Source organism: Dryas octopetala, chromosome 4 (genome assembly GCF_963921425.1).
Source record: "Dryas octopetala chromosome 4, drDryOcto1.1, whole genome shotgun sequence".
Lineage (NCBI taxonomy): Eukaryota > Viridiplantae > Streptophyta > Magnoliopsida > Rosales > Rosaceae > Dryas > Dryas octopetala.
This window is the reverse complement of record NC_141369.1, coordinates 23,856,391-23,878,881: the sequence shown is the minus strand read 5'-3', so window position 1 is coordinate 23,878,881 and position 22,491 is coordinate 23,856,391. Positions and strand designations below refer to the sequence as shown.

General features: G+C 38.0%; 5 protein-coding genes across 5 annotated transcripts; 2 read left to right on the top strand and 3 right to left on the bottom strand.

The window, feature by feature from the left end:
- The first annotated feature begins 345 nt into the window (after positions 1-345).
- On the top strand, positions 346-1,008 carry LOC147288559 (protein DMP9-like). The gene has a single exon (XM_086242540.1). The coding sequence runs from the start codon at positions 346-348 to the stop codon at positions 1,006-1,008; it is 663 nt and encodes a 220-aa protein (XP_086098666.1).
- Positions 1,009-2,734: 1,726 nt separating this feature from the next.
- SS2 (starch synthase 2) lies at positions 2,735-8,209 on the top strand. The gene is made up of 8 exons (XM_086239669.1): positions 2,735-3,445; positions 3,573-4,410; positions 4,599-4,663; positions 4,847-4,924; positions 5,019-5,129; positions 5,248-5,292; positions 6,186-6,359; positions 6,879-8,209. Exons 1-8 carry the CDS (start codon positions 3,089-3,091, stop codon positions 7,833-7,835), a joined length of 2,625 nt encoding a protein of 874 aa, XP_086095795.1. The 5' UTR covers positions 2,735-3,088; the 3' UTR covers positions 7,836-8,209.
- Positions 8,210-8,510: 301 nt separating this feature from the next.
- Positions 8,511-12,890, bottom strand: AAR3 (defective in cullin neddylation protein (DUF298)). The gene is made up of 9 exons (XM_086241360.1): positions 12,632-12,890; positions 11,575-11,704; positions 11,323-11,374; positions 11,097-11,172; positions 10,899-10,981; positions 10,283-10,379; positions 9,497-9,542; positions 9,145-9,230; positions 8,511-9,032 (listed from the first exon to the last, which is right to left on the bottom strand). The coding sequence occupies exons 1-9, from the start codon at positions 12,687-12,689 to the stop codon at positions 8,692-8,694; spliced, it is 969 nt and encodes a 322-aa protein (XP_086097486.1). The 5' UTR covers positions 12,690-12,890; the 3' UTR covers positions 8,511-8,691.
- Positions 12,891-13,638: 748 nt separating this feature from the next.
- On the bottom strand, positions 13,639-16,570 carry EMB3141 (Pentatricopeptide repeat (PPR-like) superfamily protein). The gene has a single exon (XM_086241137.1). It carries the CDS (start codon positions 16,262-16,264, stop codon positions 14,147-14,149), a length of 2,118 nt encoding a protein of 705 aa, XP_086097263.1. The 5' UTR covers positions 16,265-16,570; the 3' UTR covers positions 13,639-14,146.
- Positions 16,571-18,658: 2,088 nt separating this feature from the next.
- LOC147288555 (Ribosomal protein L34e superfamily protein) lies at positions 18,659-20,117 on the bottom strand. Its single transcript, XM_086240647.1, has one exon. It carries the CDS (start codon positions 19,598-19,600, stop codon positions 18,905-18,907), a length of 696 nt encoding a protein of 231 aa, XP_086096773.1. The 5' UTR covers positions 19,601-20,117; the 3' UTR covers positions 18,659-18,904.
- Positions 20,118-22,491: the final 2,374 nt, after the last annotated feature.

Below are 22,491 nucleotides of genomic sequence, written 5' to 3'. Positions count from 1 at the left end.
AAGCAATTTCATAGACTAATTAATATCGAAATAAAAAAACAAGATTACACTGCAAGGAATATCATCCAATGCCCAACACGTACAAACTTAAATAATAAACGTGATACGTGGATACGACGTGGTTTTATGTGAATACATGAAATTAAATTAAATTGGTAGGATTAATTAAGTTAAGGTTTATCTGCTAATACCGGTTAATTAACAAGTACGTCCCTCCTAATAACCGTTGATAACTACCTCCTGCAGTTTGAATTTAAAGTAGCGACAAACCCTGGATCTGTAGAAACAATATAAAACCCTGAAGAGATCGATCTGATGATCACATTAATTGTGTATAGAAGGAAAATGGATGCAAGCGATGGAACTGGAATGAAAATCTACAACAACGCAGCGTACGGAGACCCCCATGATGATCCAGAGGAGCACCCCAAATCAGGAAATTCCCCTGATCAGGCGTTGGTTGGTCGTAAACGACGTGCCGTTGCAAAGGGAGTCCAGAAGACCCTCTCGAAGACCTCGATGCTGGTGAACTTTCTCCCCACGGGGACCCTGCTGACGTTCGAAATGGTACTCCCGGCCATCTACCGAAGAGGGGAGTGCACAGGTGTCACCACCACGATGACCCACGTGTTGTTCGGGATCTGCGCGCTGTCCTGCTTCTTCTTCCACTTCACGGACTCTTTCCGTGGGCCCGACGGGACGGTGTATTACGGATTTGTGACGCCGCGGGGGCTGAAGGTGTTCAAGGCGGGGCTGACGGTGGAGGTGCCCAAAGACGAGAGGTACAAGGTGGGGCTGACGGACTTTGTCCACGCCGTCATGTCGGTCATGGTGTTCGTGGCCATCGCCTTCTCCGACCGCCGTGTCACCGACTGCCTCTTCCCGGGGCACCAGAAGGACATGGATGAGGTCATGGAGAGCTTTCCATTGATGGTGGGCATCGTCTGCAGTGGATTGTTTCTCGTCTTTCCCAATACCAGATATGGGATTGGCTGCATGGCTTCATAAACATCATTATATATGCTGTTTCTGTACGTCTGTGTTTTTTTTAAGATTTTAGTCACTGTGGTACGTACGTACGTCTTTGTGTTTCTATATGTGTGTGTCTATCTGGTTGCCATAGTTTTAGTGATCGATGTAATGGAATATTAATTAGGCTAGTAATTAAAGTTGCTATATATTGCTTCTTAAGATCTGTGTAATTGAATTATTGTGATCCATATATATATAGGATTGCATGTAATTAACATTACTCTTAATTTGGAGATAACCACTGTCTTGCAATGCTTAATTAATTATGATTTTTTTTTCTTTTTTCATTCTTTTTAACTGCACCATGATTTGGTATTTGGTACCTTATTTATTAATGTACTAGATAGCCAGCAAACATAAGAGATCATTAATTTGCTTTGGCTGATCTCTTAAAATGGAGTTAAAAATCAATCAAATGTGACGGGACATGTGCATGTTGCTTGTGTTTGTACAACCCAGAGCCATATTGCTCAGAGTGTTGCGACTCACCACTGATTCGCTGAACAAGGGAACATACATACAATAAGTGAAGAAGCTATATATATATGTGTAACTTCAAACTGTCATAAAGTTTTCTATATAATATCTGGATGAACTGAATTTATATACTTTTCAGTGAGCTGTTGTTTATTTATTTTAGTTTAAGCTAGTTGCTTTATATGTTTCTCTAAAAGCTTAATTCATTTGTGTCCACACCCCATATCAAACAATCAATCACCCCTTACAAGTATGGTGAAAACTCAAGAATGATCCCACTTTGGCTATGGTTTGTAATGAGAATTAAAAATAATAAATTTAAACAATTTAAACATAATCAAGTAAAAAAAGGCAGAGTTTTTTTTAGTGTTAGGTGCACTGATCAGATTTGTGGGTTACAGATCGTTTATGGCATTGTCAATAGCAATAACATCAAGTACAGTACGCCATTGGCCCATGGGCCACGGTTAAGTTGAATACCATCAAAACAATAGCCAATTTAGCAACAGCTGAGAAATGGGCCATCATAATGAAAAGCTAAGCCTGGCCCATTGTATATGGGCTCTCCAAAACTATCATTACTCCATGGGGTCAACAACATCATTGAGTTAACTTCCATTTTGTTCTCTCTGAAATGTTACTTTTTACTTCTCTTTCTTTATATTTTCAGTAAAACATAATTAACTTTTCTCAAATAAGAAAAAGGAAGATTGTGTTGATGGGAATTGGGAAGTTATCTTTATATAATTACCACAAAAAAAAGTTATCTGTACACCTTTTAAGGATATAAAATAAACAAATCCTTTATGCAAATTCTATTCTAATTAATGTTGCATACCATCCCACAAATTTTCAATCATCATCCATTTTATTGGAAAAGTCCCCCAGATCCAAAGTAAGTCAAGTCAAGTAGACTAGAAGAAAAAGGCAAAAGGGTAAGTAACTGTCAAATACAAAAAAATAGCACAACGTGAAATTCGTTTGTGTTCTTATTACAGATAGAAGTCGATCAGTGCCACTGAAGACTGAGCTGGTGGTGACTCAGACTCATTATTAAGCTACCACGTTTTAAACGAATAATATAAATAATAGTAATTTGTAAGGTTGGTATTTTATGCGTTTATGGCATTGTCACAACAGAACAAGGGCCTTGTCAAGAAGCCCAGGCCCAACCACAGACCCGAATTTCTGGCAGAAGAATCACATTGTGGGAAGGACTTATTTCTGGCCATTTGATGTGTATCATCCAAAATTGTTTGGCAACACTCCTTTGCTCCCCAGGTTTCCATCCAATTTGAGCCTCTTAAACCCCTCCATGATTTCCCCCTCTCCTGTGACCCATCTCAACGACCGTCCACAGCGATTGTGTTCTTCCTTTTCTTCCTGTCCATGGTTTCTCTTTCTCCGATTCTCACTCATTGTTCACTTGGCCATCACTCACCCATCAATTCCTCTATTGGGTTTGTTTCTTTTTCAATTTCGTCAACTGGGTTTGCCTTCATTTCCGCTGAATCATCTCTGCGTCCTCAGCCTGTGAACTCTTGCTAGTTCTCAGAGGCAATTCGTCGAACACTCCCTTATGGCTTCCATAGGGTCTCTGCCTTTTATCATAGAGACCAAGACTGATAGCTCTGTGCTTCTTCACAGCAAGAAAAATCGCCGACTCGGATTCGCATTCTTCACGCATCGGCCGAGGAGGTCCATTCAAGTTAGTGGTATCAATGGTTCAGCAAATGGGTACTCAGGAGTTGTGGGATTGTGTAGTGGACAGATTAGTTGGTGCACAAAAGGGCAGCTTTGGAGGATTAAGCCTCTTAGAGCCATTCGTAAAGGCTCTGTGGAAGGTGAGGACAGTGGTGAGTCAGAGGATGCGCTTCAGGCCACCATTGAAAAGAGTAAGAAGGTTCTCGCTATGCAGAGAGACCTACTTCAACAGGTAATTTCTGCCATTACTCTCTTTAATAATGGAAATAATTAGTTATAGGGCAAAGGTTAGCTTTTTTTTTTCCTTTTTTCTTTTTAGTAGTTAAGGAGGTTAAAAGAAGCACATTTGTGTTTTGCAGATTGCTGAGAGAAGGAAATTGGTATCTTCTATAAAAAACAGTACTATAGATGAAGAAGAAGACGAAGCATCTTTTGAACAAGGGGAAAACTCATTACTAAATGTAGAAAGTTCTTCAGCTAGTGTTAGCAATACTGTTGAAGACCAAAGTATTAGCATTAGTTCAAGCAGCTTTGGTTATTCAACTGCTGAAAAGAAATTAGAAACTGTACCTTCTGTTGTTAGTAGTGGATTTAATGAAATGGACAAGGAACATGGAGAAGCTTTACCTCTTAATAAGGCTCCCTCTGAGGTAGAGTCCACGAAGCATGTGAATAAGACTAGTTCCAAGACAGCAGAAAAGGAATTAGAAACTGTACCTTCTGTTGTTAGTAGAGGATTTGATGAAATGGAGTCAATGGACAAGGATCATGGAGAAACTTTACCTCTTAATAAGGCTCCCTCTGAGGTAGAGTCCGTGAAGCATGTGAAGAAGCCTAGTTCCAGTACAGAGTCGTCTGATGCTCTGCCATCTTTTGTTTCAAATACCGCTGAGACGTCCACTCTAAAAGATGCTCTTGATAAGGCTCCCTCTGAGGTAGAGTCTACGAAGCATGTGCATAAGACTAGTTCCAAGACAGAGTGGTCTGATGCTCTGCCAACTTTTATTCCAACTACTGCTGAGACGTCCAGTCTAGAAGATGAAGAGCATGCAGATCTGAAAAAGCCAAGTTTAGAAGAGGCCAATAATGGGGCAACTGATCTTACGGGTGAAGACGTAAAGCCCCCTCCTTTGGCTGGGGCCAATGTCATGAATGTCATATTGGTAGCGGCAGAATGTGCTCCATGGTCAAAAACAGGTAATGTTCGGCAAGCCCCAGAACATGAGATGGCAATATCATTTATAGGGTAGACAATGATCCTTGTACGGATGTAGCAGACTATTTTAGTTACATAATAAATGTTTATGAACACCCATGCCTGCACCCGTACGTGTGTACCTATGCATGTCTATGATTTAGAGACTGATAATGAAGAGTTCTTGTAGGTGGGCTTGGAGATGTTGCTGGGGCGTTACCAAAGGCTTTGGCTCGGCGTGGACATAGGGTTATGGTAATGCTTTTCTCTTTTATAATATTTGAAATTGGAAGTATTACTATAGAATAAAAAATATTATTTCGCCTTGTACCAAAGAGAAACTCAATTCCGGAAGTTCCTTGTTGAGTAATTTCATGGAAAATGAGCTGAGTTTCCTCTCTCTCTCTCTCTCTCTCTCTCTCTCTCTCTCTCTCTCAGGTTGTGGCACCTCGCTATGGTAATTATGCTGAACCCCAAGATGCAGGAGTTCGGAAAGTATATAAAGTTGATGGCCAGGTCTGCAGCATTTAATCGTAACTAATATTCTATCAAGTTCTGAATTAGATAGGCTTTAACTACCCATTTTGTAACAAATAACTTACTTTTACAGGATTTGGAAGTAGCTTACTTCCAAGCCTATATTGATGGTGTAGATTTTGTCTTCATTGACTCGCCTATGTTTCGTCACATGGAGCCTGATATATACGGAGGAAAGCGTGAGGTGAGATATTTGTTGTCATTTTAGCTTCAATTGGTTCCCACTGTAACGTGGATCACTGTTGTTTGCGTGTCACTTCAAAGCACATTGAGTCTTACATCTCTTTGGTTTTATGGTGCAGGATATTTTAAAACGTATGGTGTTATTTTGCAAGGCAGCTGTTGAGGTACACTGGCTCAATGCCCATAGAGTCAAATAAGGAGATCCTAGTTTCCTTTCTCAAACATTACTTTGTGTAATGGCTATCATATTATTACAAACAGATTTCAGGGTTCCAGATGTTTAGACCAAAGAATCTGTGTTGCATACACCTTACCTCTTCACCCTGATCTATTTCATGTCAGAAGCAAGGAAAAATAAACAAATAGATTAATAAAATGATCACAAGCAGGTAGGCAAATGTTTTCTAATTAGATTTTCTATAGCAAACTTCCTGTGGTGGATTCACCAGACAGTGAGTTTCACCTGCTGCTGATTCTGTGTAAACTAATCATTTCACCAACAGACTTCTGATGTAGACAGGGAGAGAAAAGATAAAAAAGCAAACTTGGACAAAACTTTAGGCAACTACTTTAATCTTGTCTTCTCATTATTGATTGGCTAGGAAATAAGTGTGGTTTGTAGGCAATCTAACAATAATCCGACCAAGACAAGGAAATAAAATCCCACTAAAATAAGAAAAGCCCTAATTTCTAATAAAATTACTACCCTTGCCTGATGCCTAAAATAGGTATAGGCCACCCTGATCTCCATCTCCTATGTTGTAAACCTGTTTTCTGGTTCCCATGACTGGTGCCTTAACGTTTTTCATCGATATATAGACATTTTATATGAAGCTAGTGTTCGGAGGACAGAAGTACAGAATGCAGCATGCAGCAAGATATGTTAAAATAGCAACTCACCTATAATACTGGGTTATATAAATGGTCTTTATTAATAGTGAAGTCAGTTTTTTTCTTTGTTGGGCTGGAATATTATGTTGAAGTCAGTTTTACAGAAGCTATTTCTTTGTCCTTTTTATCTGCTTAGATGCCATACAGTAAAAACTACTTGTTGCAGGTCCCTTGGCATGTTCCCTGTGGTGGAGTTTGCTATGGTGATGGAAACTTGGCTTTCATTGCAAATGATTGGCATACTGCATTGTTGCCGGTGTATTTGAAGGCATACTATCGAGACAATGGATTAATGACATTTACAAGGTCCATCCTTGTAATCCATAACATAGCTCACCAGGTTTGTTCCTTTGATAAATTCATTTAACTAAATCTAATTCTTAAGTCATTTTATTGTCTAATGGAAACTCGAGCTAATCCAGAATCCTTTAGGTTAGATAGAAAGCTCAAACAATATCTATACAGTAGGCTGAACTGTTTTACTGGTTATATAGAGTAGACTGCAGAGTTGATAGCATGAATAACCTGTGCTTATGAGATTGCACTCAAACTAGATTGACTTGTCCACACTTTTTGGCCATTTGGCATGTAAAGCAATATGAGTTATTTCCATTCTTATACTGCATGTAAAAGCATAAACATCCCAAAATGGATAAATTGCAAAGATGGGCCAAAACCACTTATTGAGTTGGGAAGATTATTCAATCGTTGTTAATTGGAATTTTCTGCCTTTTCAAGCAAATTCCAGAACACCATAAGTTGTTTTAAAGGTTTTGAATGTCATCATAGTACTAACAATTATTAGTATAGAATATAATTATGAAGTTTTATGAATTATGTACTATTGTATTTTATCCAGGGTCGGGGGCCAGTAGCTGATTTCTCCTACGTTGATCTTCCAGGACACTACCTGGACCTTTTCAGAATGTATGACCCTGTTGGAGGTGAGCACTTCAATATCTTTGCAGCTGGTTTAAAGACAGCAGACCGGGTGGTTACTGTAAGTCATGGATATTCCTGGGAGCTTAAAACACCTGAAGGTGGTTGGGGATTACATGGGATCATAAATGAGAATGACTGGAAATTCAGGGGCATTGTTAATGGCATTGATACGAAAGACTGGAACCCACAATTTGATTTTTTCTTGACGTTAGATGGTTACACAAACTACTCCCTGGAGACACTTAAGACTGGCAAGAGTCAGTGTAAGGCAGCCTTACAGAGGGAGCTGGGTTTGCCAGTCCGTGAGGATGTCCCTGTAATTGGTTTCATTGGGAGGCTGGATCACCAGAAAGGAGTTGATCTCATAGCAGAGGCAATTCCGTGGATGATGGATCAGGATGTGCAACTAGTCATGTTAGGCACGGGAAGACCTGACCTGGAACAGATGCTCAGGGAGGTTGAACATCATCACCGAGACAAGGTCAGGGGATGGGTTGGTTTTTCTGTACAAACAGCTCACAGGATAACTGCCGGTGCAGACATTTTGCTCATGCCATCGAGATTTGAGCCTTGTGGACTGAACCAACTATATGCTATGAACTACGGGACAGTTCCAGTTGTTCATGCTGTTGGTGGACTGAGAGACACCGTGCAGCCTTTCAATCCATACGAAGAGTCAGGACTTGGGTGGACATTTGACAGTGCTGATACAGGCAAGCTAATCCATGCATTAGGGAACTGCTTATTCACTTACCGAGAGTTCAAGCAGAGTTGGGAAGGAATCCAGAGACGAGGGATGATGCAAGACCTTAGTTGGGACCGTGCTGCTCAGAATTATGAGGAGGTTCTTGTAGCCGCAAAGTACCAATGGTGAGCTATTGTTGCTTGGTGGCTACGATTTTGACCTTTTGCGAGCTCCATCCTAGAATATTGATAAGCTTGGGTTCTGTTAGGGAAAGTAACTACGGAAGTTGTTAAGTGGCCAAAAAAAAAACTACGGAAGTTGTTACCATGTAAATATTGTTAAAAGATTTTATTCCTCCCTTTATTTCTCCGATCAATCCCATGGATACTCTTTGTACTGTCAGTCCAGCATGCAAAAGTGTTCCATTTTATGGGTAGTGAAAGGGTGATGATTGTTCCTCACTAAGTTTTTTTAATCAGTATTGATTTTTTCTTTTTTCACATTTACTTATTTTCTATTACTGGAATTCTGGAAATGAAAAATCATCTAATATTCAATATGTTCGACACAGGAATTCTTTAAGCCTGGAAAAGATAAAATTTGACCAAGTCAGCTTTTGTAGCCTGTTGGCCAATTATCTGATCAAGCAAGGCATGCATGACACATTTCTTAGTCTGAAGCACTTTAATTAATAATATCAGATCATTACTGCCTGGACAATGTAATCTACACAAAACATTGGAAGAGGAGGGAGAGGAAAAAGAAAATCATTACTTCCATTTTTTTTTGGTCTGGACTACTTCCATTTCAATTGGCCTCCCCAATATCATTAATGCTTAAGATTCAGACGATATATCTTAAATACATCAGAAAACAAATTAAATTTATTGATTTTATTAATCTCAATGGAAGACTATTAACACTCAGCCAACAAATCAATAAGACAAGACATTCCCAGTAAACAAACTATAATTGCATCCCGAATCATACAAATATGTCAAACTGTATCTCCTCATGAAAGATACTTGTTGACATTTGTGACTTTCTATGTAAATGAAACTTCCCTCTCCCGATCAAACTGCAGACAGGAACGTGTTGAAAAGAGACCTGCAAAGCCCTTCAGCAGACAACCTTCAACTGCACACGGAGATTTAGAAGAATTCAATGGACTGCTATGTCTAATGATTTCCATGCACTCATCTACAGTATTTCCTGGTGTACTATCCTCCCAGTTTGATGGTGTGTAAGATGTCGGCCGACTTCTCTTAAATCCCAATGTAGGATTCGAGTCTGTACAGTGTGGGAAGAGGGTGGTTGATGACCCCATTTCATCAATTTGAAGGTCCCCGGGTAACTTCCTCTTCAAACCAGGAAGAGTCTTCAAGCCTGCAATAAAACCACAATATAATTAGGGTGAAAGCTTAAGGCTTACATTCCATCACATATAAGGTAGAGGACACAATGGAGACTGCGCGTGTGAGTATAGTGATTGGCATACCTGGAAGAGGGTCATCATATATGCATGACCAGGATTCAGAATCCCCACAGTTACAGAAGTTAGATTTATCATTAGATCCTGAAACCCTGCAAGACAAAATGCATAGGAATTATGCCTTCAAAATGAATAACAAAACTATAGTTTCAATGGTTTTATCTCCTCTCCCTAGCATTACTATCTACCAGTATTGTTATATGTTTTATCTATTTATTCATCTATTCATTTATGGAGGGTCATCAATCTCAGATATATTCACAGCCTCAGACAGTCACACTCCACCCCAAAACTTATAAGGAGAGGAGATGCCATTTGGCCCAAAGGAGCAAACATAGCGAGGGTATAGAAATCAAACCTGTACATATGCTCAACGAAGTCATCAATTAAGACAGGCCAAGCTCCTACAAAATTAATTAAAGCAATGAACAAAATTACTTTTAACTCAGCTACACTTTTTTCTTAGATGAGATAACATAAACTATCAATGCAGTCTTCTTACAGAACTCACACACCCAAAACAAAATGAAAGTCAAATGCTTAAAGGTGGAAATTTCAGGTGCACCGACACAGATGATCTTAACCAATCAATATAGGAAATTCCAGTAATCCACAAAGGGTATGCTACAAATGATGAGGTAAATATTCACCATTTCTTTGGCTGGCCAACATAGAAGACACAATCAGAGGCATAATCACATACTTCCTAGATCTCTAGAAAATTAAAATAATGTTCATTAGTGTTAATCAGATAAAATTTAACTTTGCCATGGAACCTGAAATTTACAAATAGGGCATTTACACAAAGAACCCAAAACAGCTCTGGTCATTTTAAATGCAACAAGAGATCAATAACAAAATGATTGAAAGAGTATCAATGGCCAAAACAACCAGACAGTAAATCAATTAAAAAATAAAAACTACATGGAGGTTAAGCCAAGGAGAGAACAAATAGTAATAAGAATGAGATATCTCATATTAGTAGACTCAAAGGGCAATTTGAACTGCAGGAATTTGTATCGTTTTCTTTAATTAAAGATTATTTCAGTCAGTAATATATTTAAATAGAAAGAAAGATTGAGCATCAACAGCAGAATGGAACTAACACAATCATTAAAAAAAAAAAAAAATTGATGATATATACCTTCAGGATCATACCCTTCCAAATTTTCATGCACACACCGGCTAAAAGCTAAAACTTGCCGCCAGGTATCTTCAGAGATGTTATGCCGCTGATTTTTCTAAAAGGAATACTAAAGATTAGTTGCCTTGAAACACAGAAACACGCATGCACATGAATCATTATATTTAACAGTAATTTGGCACTTAACATATAGCAGTTTTATAAAGTCATTTCCCATTTCCCAAAGGAAGAAAGCTGACATTGACTATAAAATGATTTCTCTTTCACTATACGGAAAAAAATTATGTCCATGGGCCTAGTGGGCGGGGAGGAAAGGTATGTGACACACAATAAACACAGAAGGTACAAAAAATTCGCTCAAAACAATTGGCAATATCACAGAAAAACATAGTCATCTTCCAAGAGGTTTAACTGTGGGCACAAGTTTTAACCTCGTTTACAAAGCCACTACACTGATGAAACTTTGCTTTATAAATAAAAACAGCATGGCAAAGGAACAACAAATTCTTGGTTCTAGCCATGATCATCATTAATGAAACCCATTAGTTCCACAGAATAATTGTATTGTAACAAAGATTACAAGCATTGAGTTGTAGCCATCTTAGCAAGTTTGTACCTCAACAAAATCACACCATTGATTCAGCAAACGAAACCTCCCAGCTAAGACTAATCTCCATGCAGTAACCGCCTTATTTACAGCTGCAAATAATTCCAGAGAAAAGGAAGGAAAATGGGGTTCATATGGCTATTGTAGGGAATTAACAGAAAAGGTTAAGAAATATTATAATGAGTTGAATAAAATAAGAAAACTTACTGATATTCTTCTGACCATTTTCCCGGCACAAGAAAAAAACAAAATCATACAAGCGCGAGAATTCAGAAAAGTCTACCTACAAATCACAGATTTAGAGAACTCATTTAACACACCAATAGCATATAAAGCACTCATTTAAGAGTGGGCAATATGCAAATAGATCAATTAGAAATCACTCATCATTAACAAATATCTGCTTAAAAAACTTATATGAAAGAAATCTCACCACCAATTCTAGCCTTGAAATTAGTTTGGAAACTTCATCAAAAAATGATATCCTGTCAAAGTGAACACTCTAGGTTATCCAAAACTGATAACAAAAAGAGGAAACAAAATGCTCCAATTCTAAATTTAAGTGTCAGACTGTTACTTAAATTAGAAAATTGCTATATAGCAGGATGCAGGATGGCCACTTCCTAAGGACGCTCCAAGTTATGGACTATTTTATAACTCTAGCTTGTATAAAGAGATTCTATACCTTGCATCCAGTTTCGACTCCACCAGATTTAAGAGCTGAATTAATGCCTCCCTTGAATATTTGGCCATCTGTGATTCATCGTTTTGTCTGTAACCTTCCCCATGGCCATATCCATTTCCTGTTCTGATATCTGCAATATAACAGGCATAATTTACTTGAGACTTACCAATAATCCAAATTGAAATTATTAAAATGATTGGATATACTTTACATTACAGAACTGATGATTAAAACAACTCATATCTCATTAAATTGAAAACTGGAATTTCAGAAAATACCCTAACAAAAACAAAGCTATTTGTTCTGCTTACAGGAGGAGCTTTTGAGGATGTATGGTCAAGGACAAGTTAAATCGAATCAAGGAGTGCATTTCCTTCATTTCATAAGATAGTTAAAGGTAATCCAAACCTTTTTAAGTAATTCACTGACAAATGCTAGCATAACAGTTTCTAATAAAAAATGATGAAAGTTTCAGGCAATGAAATTGGTAATCGACAAAAGATCAGAAAAAGTAAAACCCTAAACTTCCTATATGTACTGAGAAACAGAAAGCTGCGTTTTTCACATAATGGAACCTCAAACAAGCAAACACACGTATTAAAGTTAGCTCAGTGCAGGTATTCACATGTGGCAAAGACTGAAAAAACCAACTTCTGAAACTAGAAATGCCCCTTTCCACATTCCCTCATCAATCAAACAGAGAATAGCCACCGACCCAACTCCAGGAAAGGAAAACACCACAAAGTAGAGTACCCCTTTGTACATTTTCTCGGCAACCAAACAAAAATTTTATACCAACCCAGGCAGAAGGGATATATGCTAAGAAGGTCGGTTATTTAAATTGAAGCTGAAGGGATATATGCTTATTAAAGGGAGAAAAAAAAAACAAGAAGATGAAGAAGAAGAAAACTACGAAAGATTCAAATTTCATAGCAAATTACAATCTTGAGAAAAAGAATTGAAGCTGAATATGAATTTTGAGCATACAATCGATGAAGAAGAGCGTGAAAGGAATATTAAAGAAACAAATAAAAAAGGGTTGCAGCAAATTAATTACCACAGTATCGGCGATAAATCTCAAATATGTCGAAAGGAGTGGACCCGGACGGATCCATGCAACTCCTGCGAGTTAGGGTTTTGATGAAGGAGGAGGTGGGTGGTTCCTAGTCTCTACAAAAACACCAATTTTCAGGTACGGACGCTTTTTTATATCTGTTTCTCTTCTCTTCGCTTCTCTTCTCTTCTCCTCGCTTGTCTTCTGTGTTAATGTGTTGTTGTCTCAGGGGAGGAGAAGGAGAGAGAGGCGTTTGTGAACCGGGTTAGTGCCGGTTCAAGTGGACCGGTTATGGGCTTTCGAAAGTGGGAGTCTTTTTTTTTTGGCCAGATAAAGTGGGAGTCTAGTTACTAGTACTAGTAGACTGTAGATATGGGAGTGGTAGTAATAATGTGTATCTCTTTTTTTATCTCTGTCTATCTTCTTGAAAAAATTATTTTGTATAATCATAACATACATGATATAACAATTCTATGTATTATAACATAAGTGAATAACAGATTTATATTTTAATAGAATAATATTAATAATGTTTACCTATATTATAACACATAACACATGAATTGATTATACCATGTGTCCACATGACATTATTACAATTATATAATATAATTTCTTATCTATTTTTATATTGTTCTAGCCAAAAACAAAAATCATATTCATTTCTCGTACATTAGAAAAATTATAAAATTGTATAAGGGTTCTTCACAATAAGTTCCGTATAATAAGTTCTTGAATTCATGACTATGATATGATGAATATATGATCTTGGGCTTGAGTTGCTCAGATTCGATTTTACACATAGGGTTGAGCTTGATTCAATTTCTAAATAGTTTTTTGGCTACAAGACCACGAAAGGATCACTCTTGAGTTGCTTAGAATGGCTGCAAAGAAAGGAATGCAGAAAAGGAAATGATGTATAAATACAATCCTTGAACTGAATATTTCTTCAATCAATCAACATTACCAAAAAAAAAAAAAAGAAGCTTCCTGGAGGAAGACGATTACAAAATTCTATCATTACACTAGCAGACTCACTACAGTTCTACAATATAGCATAACTCCTATAACACAGTTAGTAGCCCTCTATTTTCATTGCTGCAACTCCATTGTTAGCCAACCCAAGCTCTGTGACTAGGAACAACCTTGGAATCAGCATAGCAGTTGTAGGGTCACTGCACAGTATAGCTGTTTCTGATTCATAGTATCACAGTTACTTGTATCCTTGTTTTACCAACCAAAATGGAGAGACAAGAAGAAGAAGGAAGGAAAAATTCTTCTGTAGCAAGTCAGATTTTGGAAATGAGACAACAGATAACCTTCCTTCGGAGCTACAAATGTAAAACAAGAAAAAACAAGGCTCAAAAAACTAAAACAACAATTTTTGTAAGTCAGAGGAAAAGAACTCTGGTTTCTATTCATTGACCTTATTGTATGTTTACAATAAATAGTATCATCTCTAAGGCAGAGATATCTGATAGCAAAGTTAATTGGTCCTTCAATAAAGTAATTTTGCCATCACCAGTAATTCCCACAAGAACAACTCCCATCTTTGAAATGGTGGAATCTGCTGGCGTCCCGCACAACAATTTCCCGTTTAGTAACCATAGCTATTAACTTAATTGTGGAATGGCAGTCTCCACAAATGCGATGGCTCTGCACAATTTGCAGTGGTGTCCCATCCGAAGTGCTGATCAGTCCATAAGCTATAGCCAGTTTCTCACTGTGGTAAAATAATACCCGCTCCTGTTCATCTACATCAGGAAGTAGATATTTCTCCTCAGGGATGTAACCATTTTTTGTAATCTTGATCATCAAGTCATCCACTTTCTTGTAAATCTCTCTTGTTTGGACATGGCTTTTATCTCCAGAACGGAAAGTATGTACCTGTTTTTTAACTTCAATCCAACTGCATGCTGGAAGCATTCTCAAACCCTTTCTTCTCAAAGTCTGTACAACAGCAGCAGCTTCCTTCAACCTCCCAGAACTGTTGTATATATTTAAGAGCACAACATAATTACTTAGCTTATCAGGCTCCATCCCATAAAGTTGTTCAGCAGAAAAGTTTCCAAGCTCTAAATTCTCATGGATCCGACAAGCTGTTAGCAGGGCAGCCCACATGTTTGTTGTAGGCTTAAAGGGAGCATTTCTTATTAGTGCAAAGGCTTCATCTAAAAGCCCCTCTTGACCTAGCAATTCAATCATACAAGCATAATGCATTGCACGGGGCTTAATCTTGTGATCCCTGCTCATTGATTCAAAAATCTCCCATCCACGTTCTGATAAACCTGAATGGCTGCAAGCAGACAATACCGCAAGAAAGGTAACATGGTTGGGTACCATTCCTTCCTGAAGCATCTTCTCAAACATCTCCACAGCCTCATCACCCCGACCATGATTACCATATCCAGCAATCAAGGCATTCCAAGATATGACATTCTTGCGAGGCATCTTATCAAAAACATGGCGAGCATCTTCTATCCTTCCCCATTTGCTATAAAAGTCCACGAGTGATGTGTTTGCCACTATATCTAACCCAAAACCGTGACGAACTAGACCTGCATGAGCTTGCTTAGCATGTTCTAATGAAGCCAACCTAGCACAGATTCTTATGATTATGGAAAATGTAAAATGGTCCATCTGAACACCAGAATCACGCATATCATAGTACATACTGAGAGCTTCCTCACTGTAACCATGAAGTGCATAACCTGCTATGATGGAATTCCATCCTACAGTTGTCTTCTCTGGCATCTCATCAAAAACACAGTGAGCATCTTCAATACTCCCACACTTGCTATACATATCAATTAATGCACAAGACACGAAAATATCAGCACCTACACCCATCTTCAAAGAACATGAATGAAACTGTCTTCCGGCGAAAATGAGTCCTAACCCAGCCGATGCCCGAATCATCGTGGCAAACGTGCGGGACCCACCATCAGAAATCTCCTGCCACATAATTAGAAACAACTGAAAGGCCTCCATGTAATCCCCAGAGTCCACAAGGCCCCCAATTATCGTGTTCCAAGAAACCAAGTTCCTCTCCGGCATTTCCTCGAATAACCTACGTGCGTCAATCATCATGCCGCATTTCACATGCATAAGCAGCACCCTGTTCCTCATATACTGATCCGATTCAAACCCATTACTAATCATGTAATTAGAAACCCTCTTCACTCCTCTAATAGATTTTAAACTAATGCAAGCACTCACTAACGCGTCGTATGTGCTACTACCCGCCTCATAACCACCGTCAAGCTCCAAAATTTCGAACAATTCAAGTGCTTCTCTGTACCTCTTATACAAAACCAACTTCTCTATCTGACTACAAATACCAGAACTGGGTTTTACGATCTGGGTCTCTCCCAAAGGCGCTGCTTTTGGTTCATCAACGTCAATTTTGGAAGGTATGGGCTTTGGGCGTGGCTTTAGCTCTTGTTCCACCGAGGAACACCTAATTTGAGAAAAAGGGTTCCTCCATTTTCTCCTATTGAGTGAAAAACCGTACCCAGAAAACAAAGATCTCTGCCTGAAAAACTTAGGATCTGATAAAGAAGAAGAAGGGAAGCTACAGCTACTCTGAATCTGATCCAATGCTATGTTTTGGTACAGTAACAGTGGGATCTCCATGATTAAGAAGTGGAACCAAATCAGTGAATAAGAAGAAATGGAGCTGAGAAAAGATGGTACCTTTAGAAAGAACAGCAGGGACTCTGTTAAGGTCGGAGTCTACGAGAAGAGAGTGAAACGACGACGTTATGGTTGAGAAGAGAGCAATGACGTTCATGGTGTAATGAAAAGTGTGGGGTTCGCAGGGGTCGTTGGTTTATGAGAGAGGATCAGCATTGGGATTTCCGCCGGAGTAGTCGATGCGGGTAGTTCAAACTTCTGCCTAACTTCCAACTTCCAGTTTCTAATATCTATGCAGGCTTCAAGTTAGAGAGGCCAAAAACGCTGCGTTTCTTGCTAACCTTAGACAATTAAGTATTAGGTTTTTTTTTTTTTTTTTATCTGGCAATTAAGAACCATTTTTTGTCTTTTGAGAAGAGATGTACTATATTTAGCTAGCAACATATACATCAGATAGTTAAAATTGGGTTCAATGTACTTGAAAATCAAAAAACATAAACACAATTATAAGATGCACTACCAGATTACAGTGTGAAAACTACAAAGATATTGAGTCTGGGGCACCCCACAAATCAGCAATCGCAAACAGCTTAGATACTGACAGAGCTGCTTGCACAGTGTCTATATAATTTATATTTAATCACTGTTATTTTGGATTTAATTGTGATGAGTTGAGATCTATTTTTTATGTTAATGATGACTTAAAATCTTGTAAAGTTGAGTTTTAGTAGAAAGGGATTTTTGAACTTTAATTTATATCCTTTTATCATTTATTTATATGAAAAATGTCTGATGCCTGTTTTTGGCTTTCGTTGTTCTTACTTGTGTGATTCAAATGGCAAACGCATTACCCTCATTGAATTTTTGTTGCAATTTCAGCCAAGTGACGAGATTTAAAGTACAGAGGCCATAAACATCTTGAAGTTCAGTTGAAATGGTGACAGAATTATAAACCTTACCGCTGTCACTTTTCTTCCTCAACAAAGGGACAAGCAAATACCAAATCGTCCCAATTAGCAAATCATCACAAAAGGAGGAAATGCGTCTGCCTATAAGAGGGAACAACAATGTAAATACAGGGCTAGCATTCTAACCACAAAGTCCACCATGAATATTTGGTAAAGAACTTGTGTCCACGAAACCAGGTATCTATGGGTGGCCGGCGAACCAGTAGAGCAACAAGGAATCTTGCTCTGAAAAGACCAATCAACCATTGGTCCCTTGCACCATCACAACCAAATGATATCATTATTCTAATCCTTTCTGACCTAAACCATGCCATGGGAAGATTTTCAAATATGAAAGTCTCTGCTACTCTACGGAGTTGAATATTGGCCATAGACAGTACAGAAGGATAAGTCTTAATCTTCCCTTTAAAAACCAGAGATATCAAAGAATTTAGAACCCCAAATAAACATAATGAATTTGAGAAACATGATTTTTTCGCAACCTACAATAAGCAGTAAACTTCTCAAATGAATTCTACCTCATGGAATTGAGTTAACAAGGGCTTGAAAAGATCTAACTTTACACATTCCGGTGAACAACTCAGAATATGGTCATACTTTCGGTCACTGCAATTATAGAATGCATCTGATAGTCCATGACTGCCTAGAAAATTTAAGATTTTACTCTTCAAATGGGTGTAATTCACTACAATGGAAAAGTAAGACTTCATAGTATCATCTAACACTCTTCTGGGAGTTGTGCATATACGCTAGCTATAAGATATTGACTTGCCAGTGAATCACTAAAGAACTCTGTATTATCAGATTAAGCTAATCTGAAGCATAATATTACTTAGATCAAGCAAGATTAGTAAACCTGCAGTGTGGTGCAGACATAAGTAGACAAATACATGCTGTCCCAATCAATTGTTAGTTCCTTTTGGAGATCGATCACACTTGAGTTTACCTCATCAAACTGGAAAGCATCTTTTATGCCAAAGCAAGGTGTCCGGGTTACTGTTATTGGCATAATATGTATGCAAAAAATTTCCTGCTAGTATAAGTCTACATAGCCAATCAAGCTGTAAGTTTCAACAATAACTGGAGAAATAGGGAATCAAACTGAGCTCTGCAATGAAAGTATAATACACTAGAAAACAGGCAAGCGATTAGTATCCTTATTGACATTTTAATCACTATCCCTGAGCACTTACTTCTAAGCAACTAAATAGGGTAAACTGACTAGTCTGATCAAAGAATGATAAATTTAACTTCGACTAACATATTAGTGTTCTCTGTCAAGGCCAGGACATAACAACTGGATCCATGTGCTTGGAATATGGACAAATCATTAAAGATAAACGGACCTCATAGACGAATCATGACCTATAAAAGAGAAAAGGAACTGAATAACTGCAGCAGTGGAGAACCAAATGACAATTTCAGATTCAACAAAAGAAACTTAAATAAACATATAATCATAAAAAAGCAAAAGGGAAATTAAATAAGGGATTGTAATATATTCCCCACTATAACCGAGGGTATATAATCCTTACAACTTATTCAATGAGCTAGCTTATTTAAAGACAACAATGTTCCGAGAAGACTGCCAACAGAAAGGCACTATTCTCTGCATTATGACTACTCCTGTATTCATCCTTTTACTCCCTATGGTTTAAGAAGCACATTAATACTACTTCTTGATCTTTTTATACTTCTTCGGCCCCGGAACTTCCAATTTACCAACAGAACACCCACACCTTGCCCGAAAAACGAGCACTGCTCTTCCATTAGGAGGTGCCATCTTTTTAAGTTCGGCCTCCAACTCGCGGTGGTGATCGCGGGGCAATTCGAATAGGCCCTTCTTGACTCCATCCTTGGCCAATGAAGCTGAGTTCTTCACACACTCCTCTGTCTCCAACTGAATATCAAATTCAGCCGCCTTTCGGAGGCCCTTGCAATTGGGATTCCCACATTTCCTACTGGTACAAACCAAAAGAGCCCAAGCAGCCAATGCTGCACAACAAATGCTAAGTCCCATAGATCCATACACCAGAGGAGCCTGAGAAACCTCCTCCCTCAGCACATACATAATTATTCCAGAAATTTCAATGGTCTTAACATATATAATCTTCACATATGGGAATAGCAAATATCCACAAGCACCAACCACAGCAATAAACAATATAACATCAATTGCAGCCGATCGAGATCGATTGCAAGCAGGGACTTTTGAGTAATTTGGAGAATTGGGTATCTTCCTGCTCCTGTGTACGTGATTGGTTTGCTTAGATTTAGCACCTGGGTCGGTTAAACTCATAGAATCCGACATGGGAGTGTTTTGGTCAACGGAGTTGCAGACCGAGATTGAGCTATGGAAATATACCATTTCAAAATGAACCCAGAATTGTGATACCAAATCCGTGATTCAATCCCACCAATCCAATCAGCAAAAATCAGATCAACCCCAGCAATCTATACCCCAAAAGCAGATCGACCCACCTCGCAGAATATCAAAAAGAACAAGAAAACTCGATTGCAGCTGAAGATCGGAACTCGTCGGTGGCCAAATGAATCCAAATCGAAACCAAAACCTTCGTACCTTGAAATCTCAAATTCAATATCCGATTCAGATTCAATCAAAGAGTTGAGAAGTTGAGAGAAAATGGTCTGTGAAAATTTGGAAGTGGGAATTGGGATGAGGCTAGGCCGGCTTAGAGAGGTTGTGAAAGCAGAGGAAGCAGAGCGGACAGGAAAGAGTCATTTACTGGTGCTTTGTTTTATCATCACATTTTCTTTCTCAAAGAACTCATGACTATGAAGAGCTCTTTCCTTTGTGTTTTGTTCGTGTAAATGTAAAGATGATTTGGTTCGTTGATACACGCTATGTGAATTCCGAGCGACACGTTGTGTAAGGATTACGTGGGCTACTTCTGCCTCGAATGGGCTTCTATTTTCTGTTGGGAACTACTAGTACAATGATGTGTGCATGATTTTGTGGGACACTTAGATGGGCTTGGCCCACTTTTCTTTAATTACCAAAATTTTTCACCTTTTCTTTTATTTTTAGCTCTTGATTACTTTGGTTAAGTGACAGAGACCAAGTCTCCCAACCATGAAATAATATAAAAGAAAACAATTTGGTGGTCTATTTGTCATTTCTTCATATTTCGTGTTTTAGTTGTAGATATTATTAAATTTTTAATTTAAATCAATTGATTTATAACATGTAGTCTCGGTCTTAAAAGTAAGTAAATAAGAAAACTGCCTTATTTTTTTGACTACTTATCAAATAAAAATAAAAAATACGTGAATATACATAAATGATTATGTACCCATTTTTGTATTTCATTTCAGACCCCCAAAATTTCAAAGCCCACTCTGATAACATGCTAAATATTCAACCCCATTGTTGTGACTGATGAATACATGTCTTGTTGGCTTTAAGTTTATAAATTTTTACATGCTTACGTAGTATGAGATGGAAGAGACTCGGATAGAACAAATTAAGTGGGTTTGGTCAATATTATAGACAAAGATGGTGATCAAATTGTCTACTCAAGAAGATAACTAATGGTAGAGGGCGTTCTTTCTGGGGTAACGTACGTACGTCAAACAAACAAACAAAAAAGAAACAATAACCAAGAAATGTCGAATTTTGACTTACAATCACTAACAAAAAGGCATTCTACGCGTTTGGGTTGGCATATTGGTAATATGGAAATGAGTATTAAATTGAAAGAAGGTGGTGTGGCACTGTCTTAGTTTTCAACCAAATCGATCCACGAGCCGTGTTGGCCTTAATTGGCTTGCTAGCTTTTAGTGCTACCTTCAAGTCATGGTACTAGTCAACCATAATGCTAAAAATAAATTTCAAACCCCATGATGTTTATGTGAAAAAGAACCAAATATGCATTTTAAGCCCCTAAATGAGTGCATGGCATATTTTATATTGGCCTTCCATTCACATTGACAAAAAGCCATGGGTGATGGTACCAATCAACCACACGCACAATTGACAATACAGAAAATGGTAAAACCTCTATTTCAGAGATACATAATTTCACTTTAGCTGACATATATAACTTTGAACTGGAAGGGTAAAACTGTAAAAGTGAAGTAACAACACAGAGGATCAGTTAAGGTACTCTGTGTATTCAACTTTGTCAGTAACAAACATAGAGGAGTTACTAAGATACTCTGTGCGTTTAACTCTGTAATATGCTGTTGGGAAGGCTACGTACTACATGGTACTACTGACTAAGAATCTAGTTGGGGGAATTATGATCATTTACAAGAAGGCCCAAATGCTTTAGGTCTCCCCATGGCCCAAACTACAAACCAAGTACTAACACATAAAGCCCAAAACAAACCTTTCCGTTTTTTTACAAATATCCCTCCTATCAATTTACAGTTTCAACCATAAAGCAATAAATAATTATTTGTGTATTGATTTTAACATTTCTCCCTTGTCCCTTCTCAATGTTCTTAGCTGCAACCTATCCTCCCTCTCTCCTCCTTCTTTTAATTCAAATAATAATATTACAAAATGGACACATATGTTTATTGAAAAGAAAATTTTTCAACAAATCCAACTTCAATATATAGATATTTTTGCCCTTTCTTGTCATTTATTGGATAATCTTATCTATAATCATGTGTGCCTAAATATCATCATAATTGATCAGGTCCAAGACAAAACTTATCAAACCCCATGCATTTCTATTTTCAAAACCTTATGATTGTAAACAGAAACTGAAAAAAAATAACAAAATAAATTAGGAAAGGAAAACCCACTTCCAAAAGAAAAAATGCTATTAACCTAACATTTTTTTCTTTATTTTCTAAAGGAATTAACCTTTTTATTGTAAATATTATTAATCATTTAGTTTTGCGCGCATAAAATTATTTTGACTTTCGAAAAAAAGTATCTCACTTTATATTAATTCTTTATTGTTGATCCTATCTAATCACACGGCTAGGAGCCACACGAGAAAAGAAAAGAGATACTTAACTTTTGCCGAGCACACGTGTCAGCTGCAGAGCTAGTGTTCATCTAACCAGCGAAAAGCACAGCCAGTAGAAGAAGATTCTTTAGGTGCCTTCCCCCCAGGCGATGCTTCACACGTATACTGTCCTGGACACGTGTGCTCAATGTAGTGGGAGTGGATCATGGGGTTGGCGTAAAGCTGACTTTTGAACTCACTTTTTCAGGTGGGGCCTACTCACAGTATAGTACGACGTGGCACATTTGATCTACTTTTTCTGCTTAATTGCTTT

What these genes read in the sequence shown, in the direction of transcription:
- LOC147288559 (XM_086242540.1), top strand. Translation starts at nt 346, where the DNA reads ATGGATGCAAGCGATGGAACTGGAATGAAAATCTACAACAACGCAGCG.
- EMB3141 (XM_086241137.1), bottom strand. Translation starts at nt 16,264, where the DNA reads ATGGAGATCCCACTGTTACTGTACCAAAACATAGCATTGGATCAGATT.
- LOC147288555 (XM_086240647.1), bottom strand. Translation starts at nt 19,600, where the DNA reads ATGGTATATTTCCATAGCTCAATCTCGGTCTGCAACTCCGTTGACCAA.
- AAR3 (XM_086241360.1), bottom strand. Translation starts at nt 12,689, where the DNA reads ATGGATCCGTCCGGGTCCACTCCTTTCGACATATTTGAGATTTATCGC. An exon ending in TTTCAAGGCTAGAATTGGTG is followed by an intron (nt 11,173 to 11,322) that starts GTGAGATTTCTT and finishes TGTGATTTGTAG; the next exon opens with GTAGACTTTTCTGAATTCTC. An exon ending in GGAAGGGTATGATCCTGAAG is followed by an intron (nt 9,543 to 10,282) that starts GTATATATCATC and finishes TTAATTTTGTAG; the next exon opens with GAGCTTGGCCTGTCTTAATT.
- SS2 (XM_086239669.1), top strand. Translation starts at nt 3,089, where the DNA reads ATGGCTTCCATAGGGTCTCTGCCTTTTATCATAGAGACCAAGACTGAT. An exon ending in AGAGAGACCTACTTCAACAG is followed by an intron (nt 3,446 to 3,572) that starts GTAATTTCTGCC and finishes TGTGTTTTGCAG; the next exon opens with ATTGCTGAGAGAAGGAAATT. An exon ending in GGCGTGGACATAGGGTTATG is followed by an intron (nt 4,664 to 4,846) that starts GTAATGCTTTTC and finishes TCTCTCTCTCAG; the next exon opens with GTTGTGGCACCTCGCTATGG.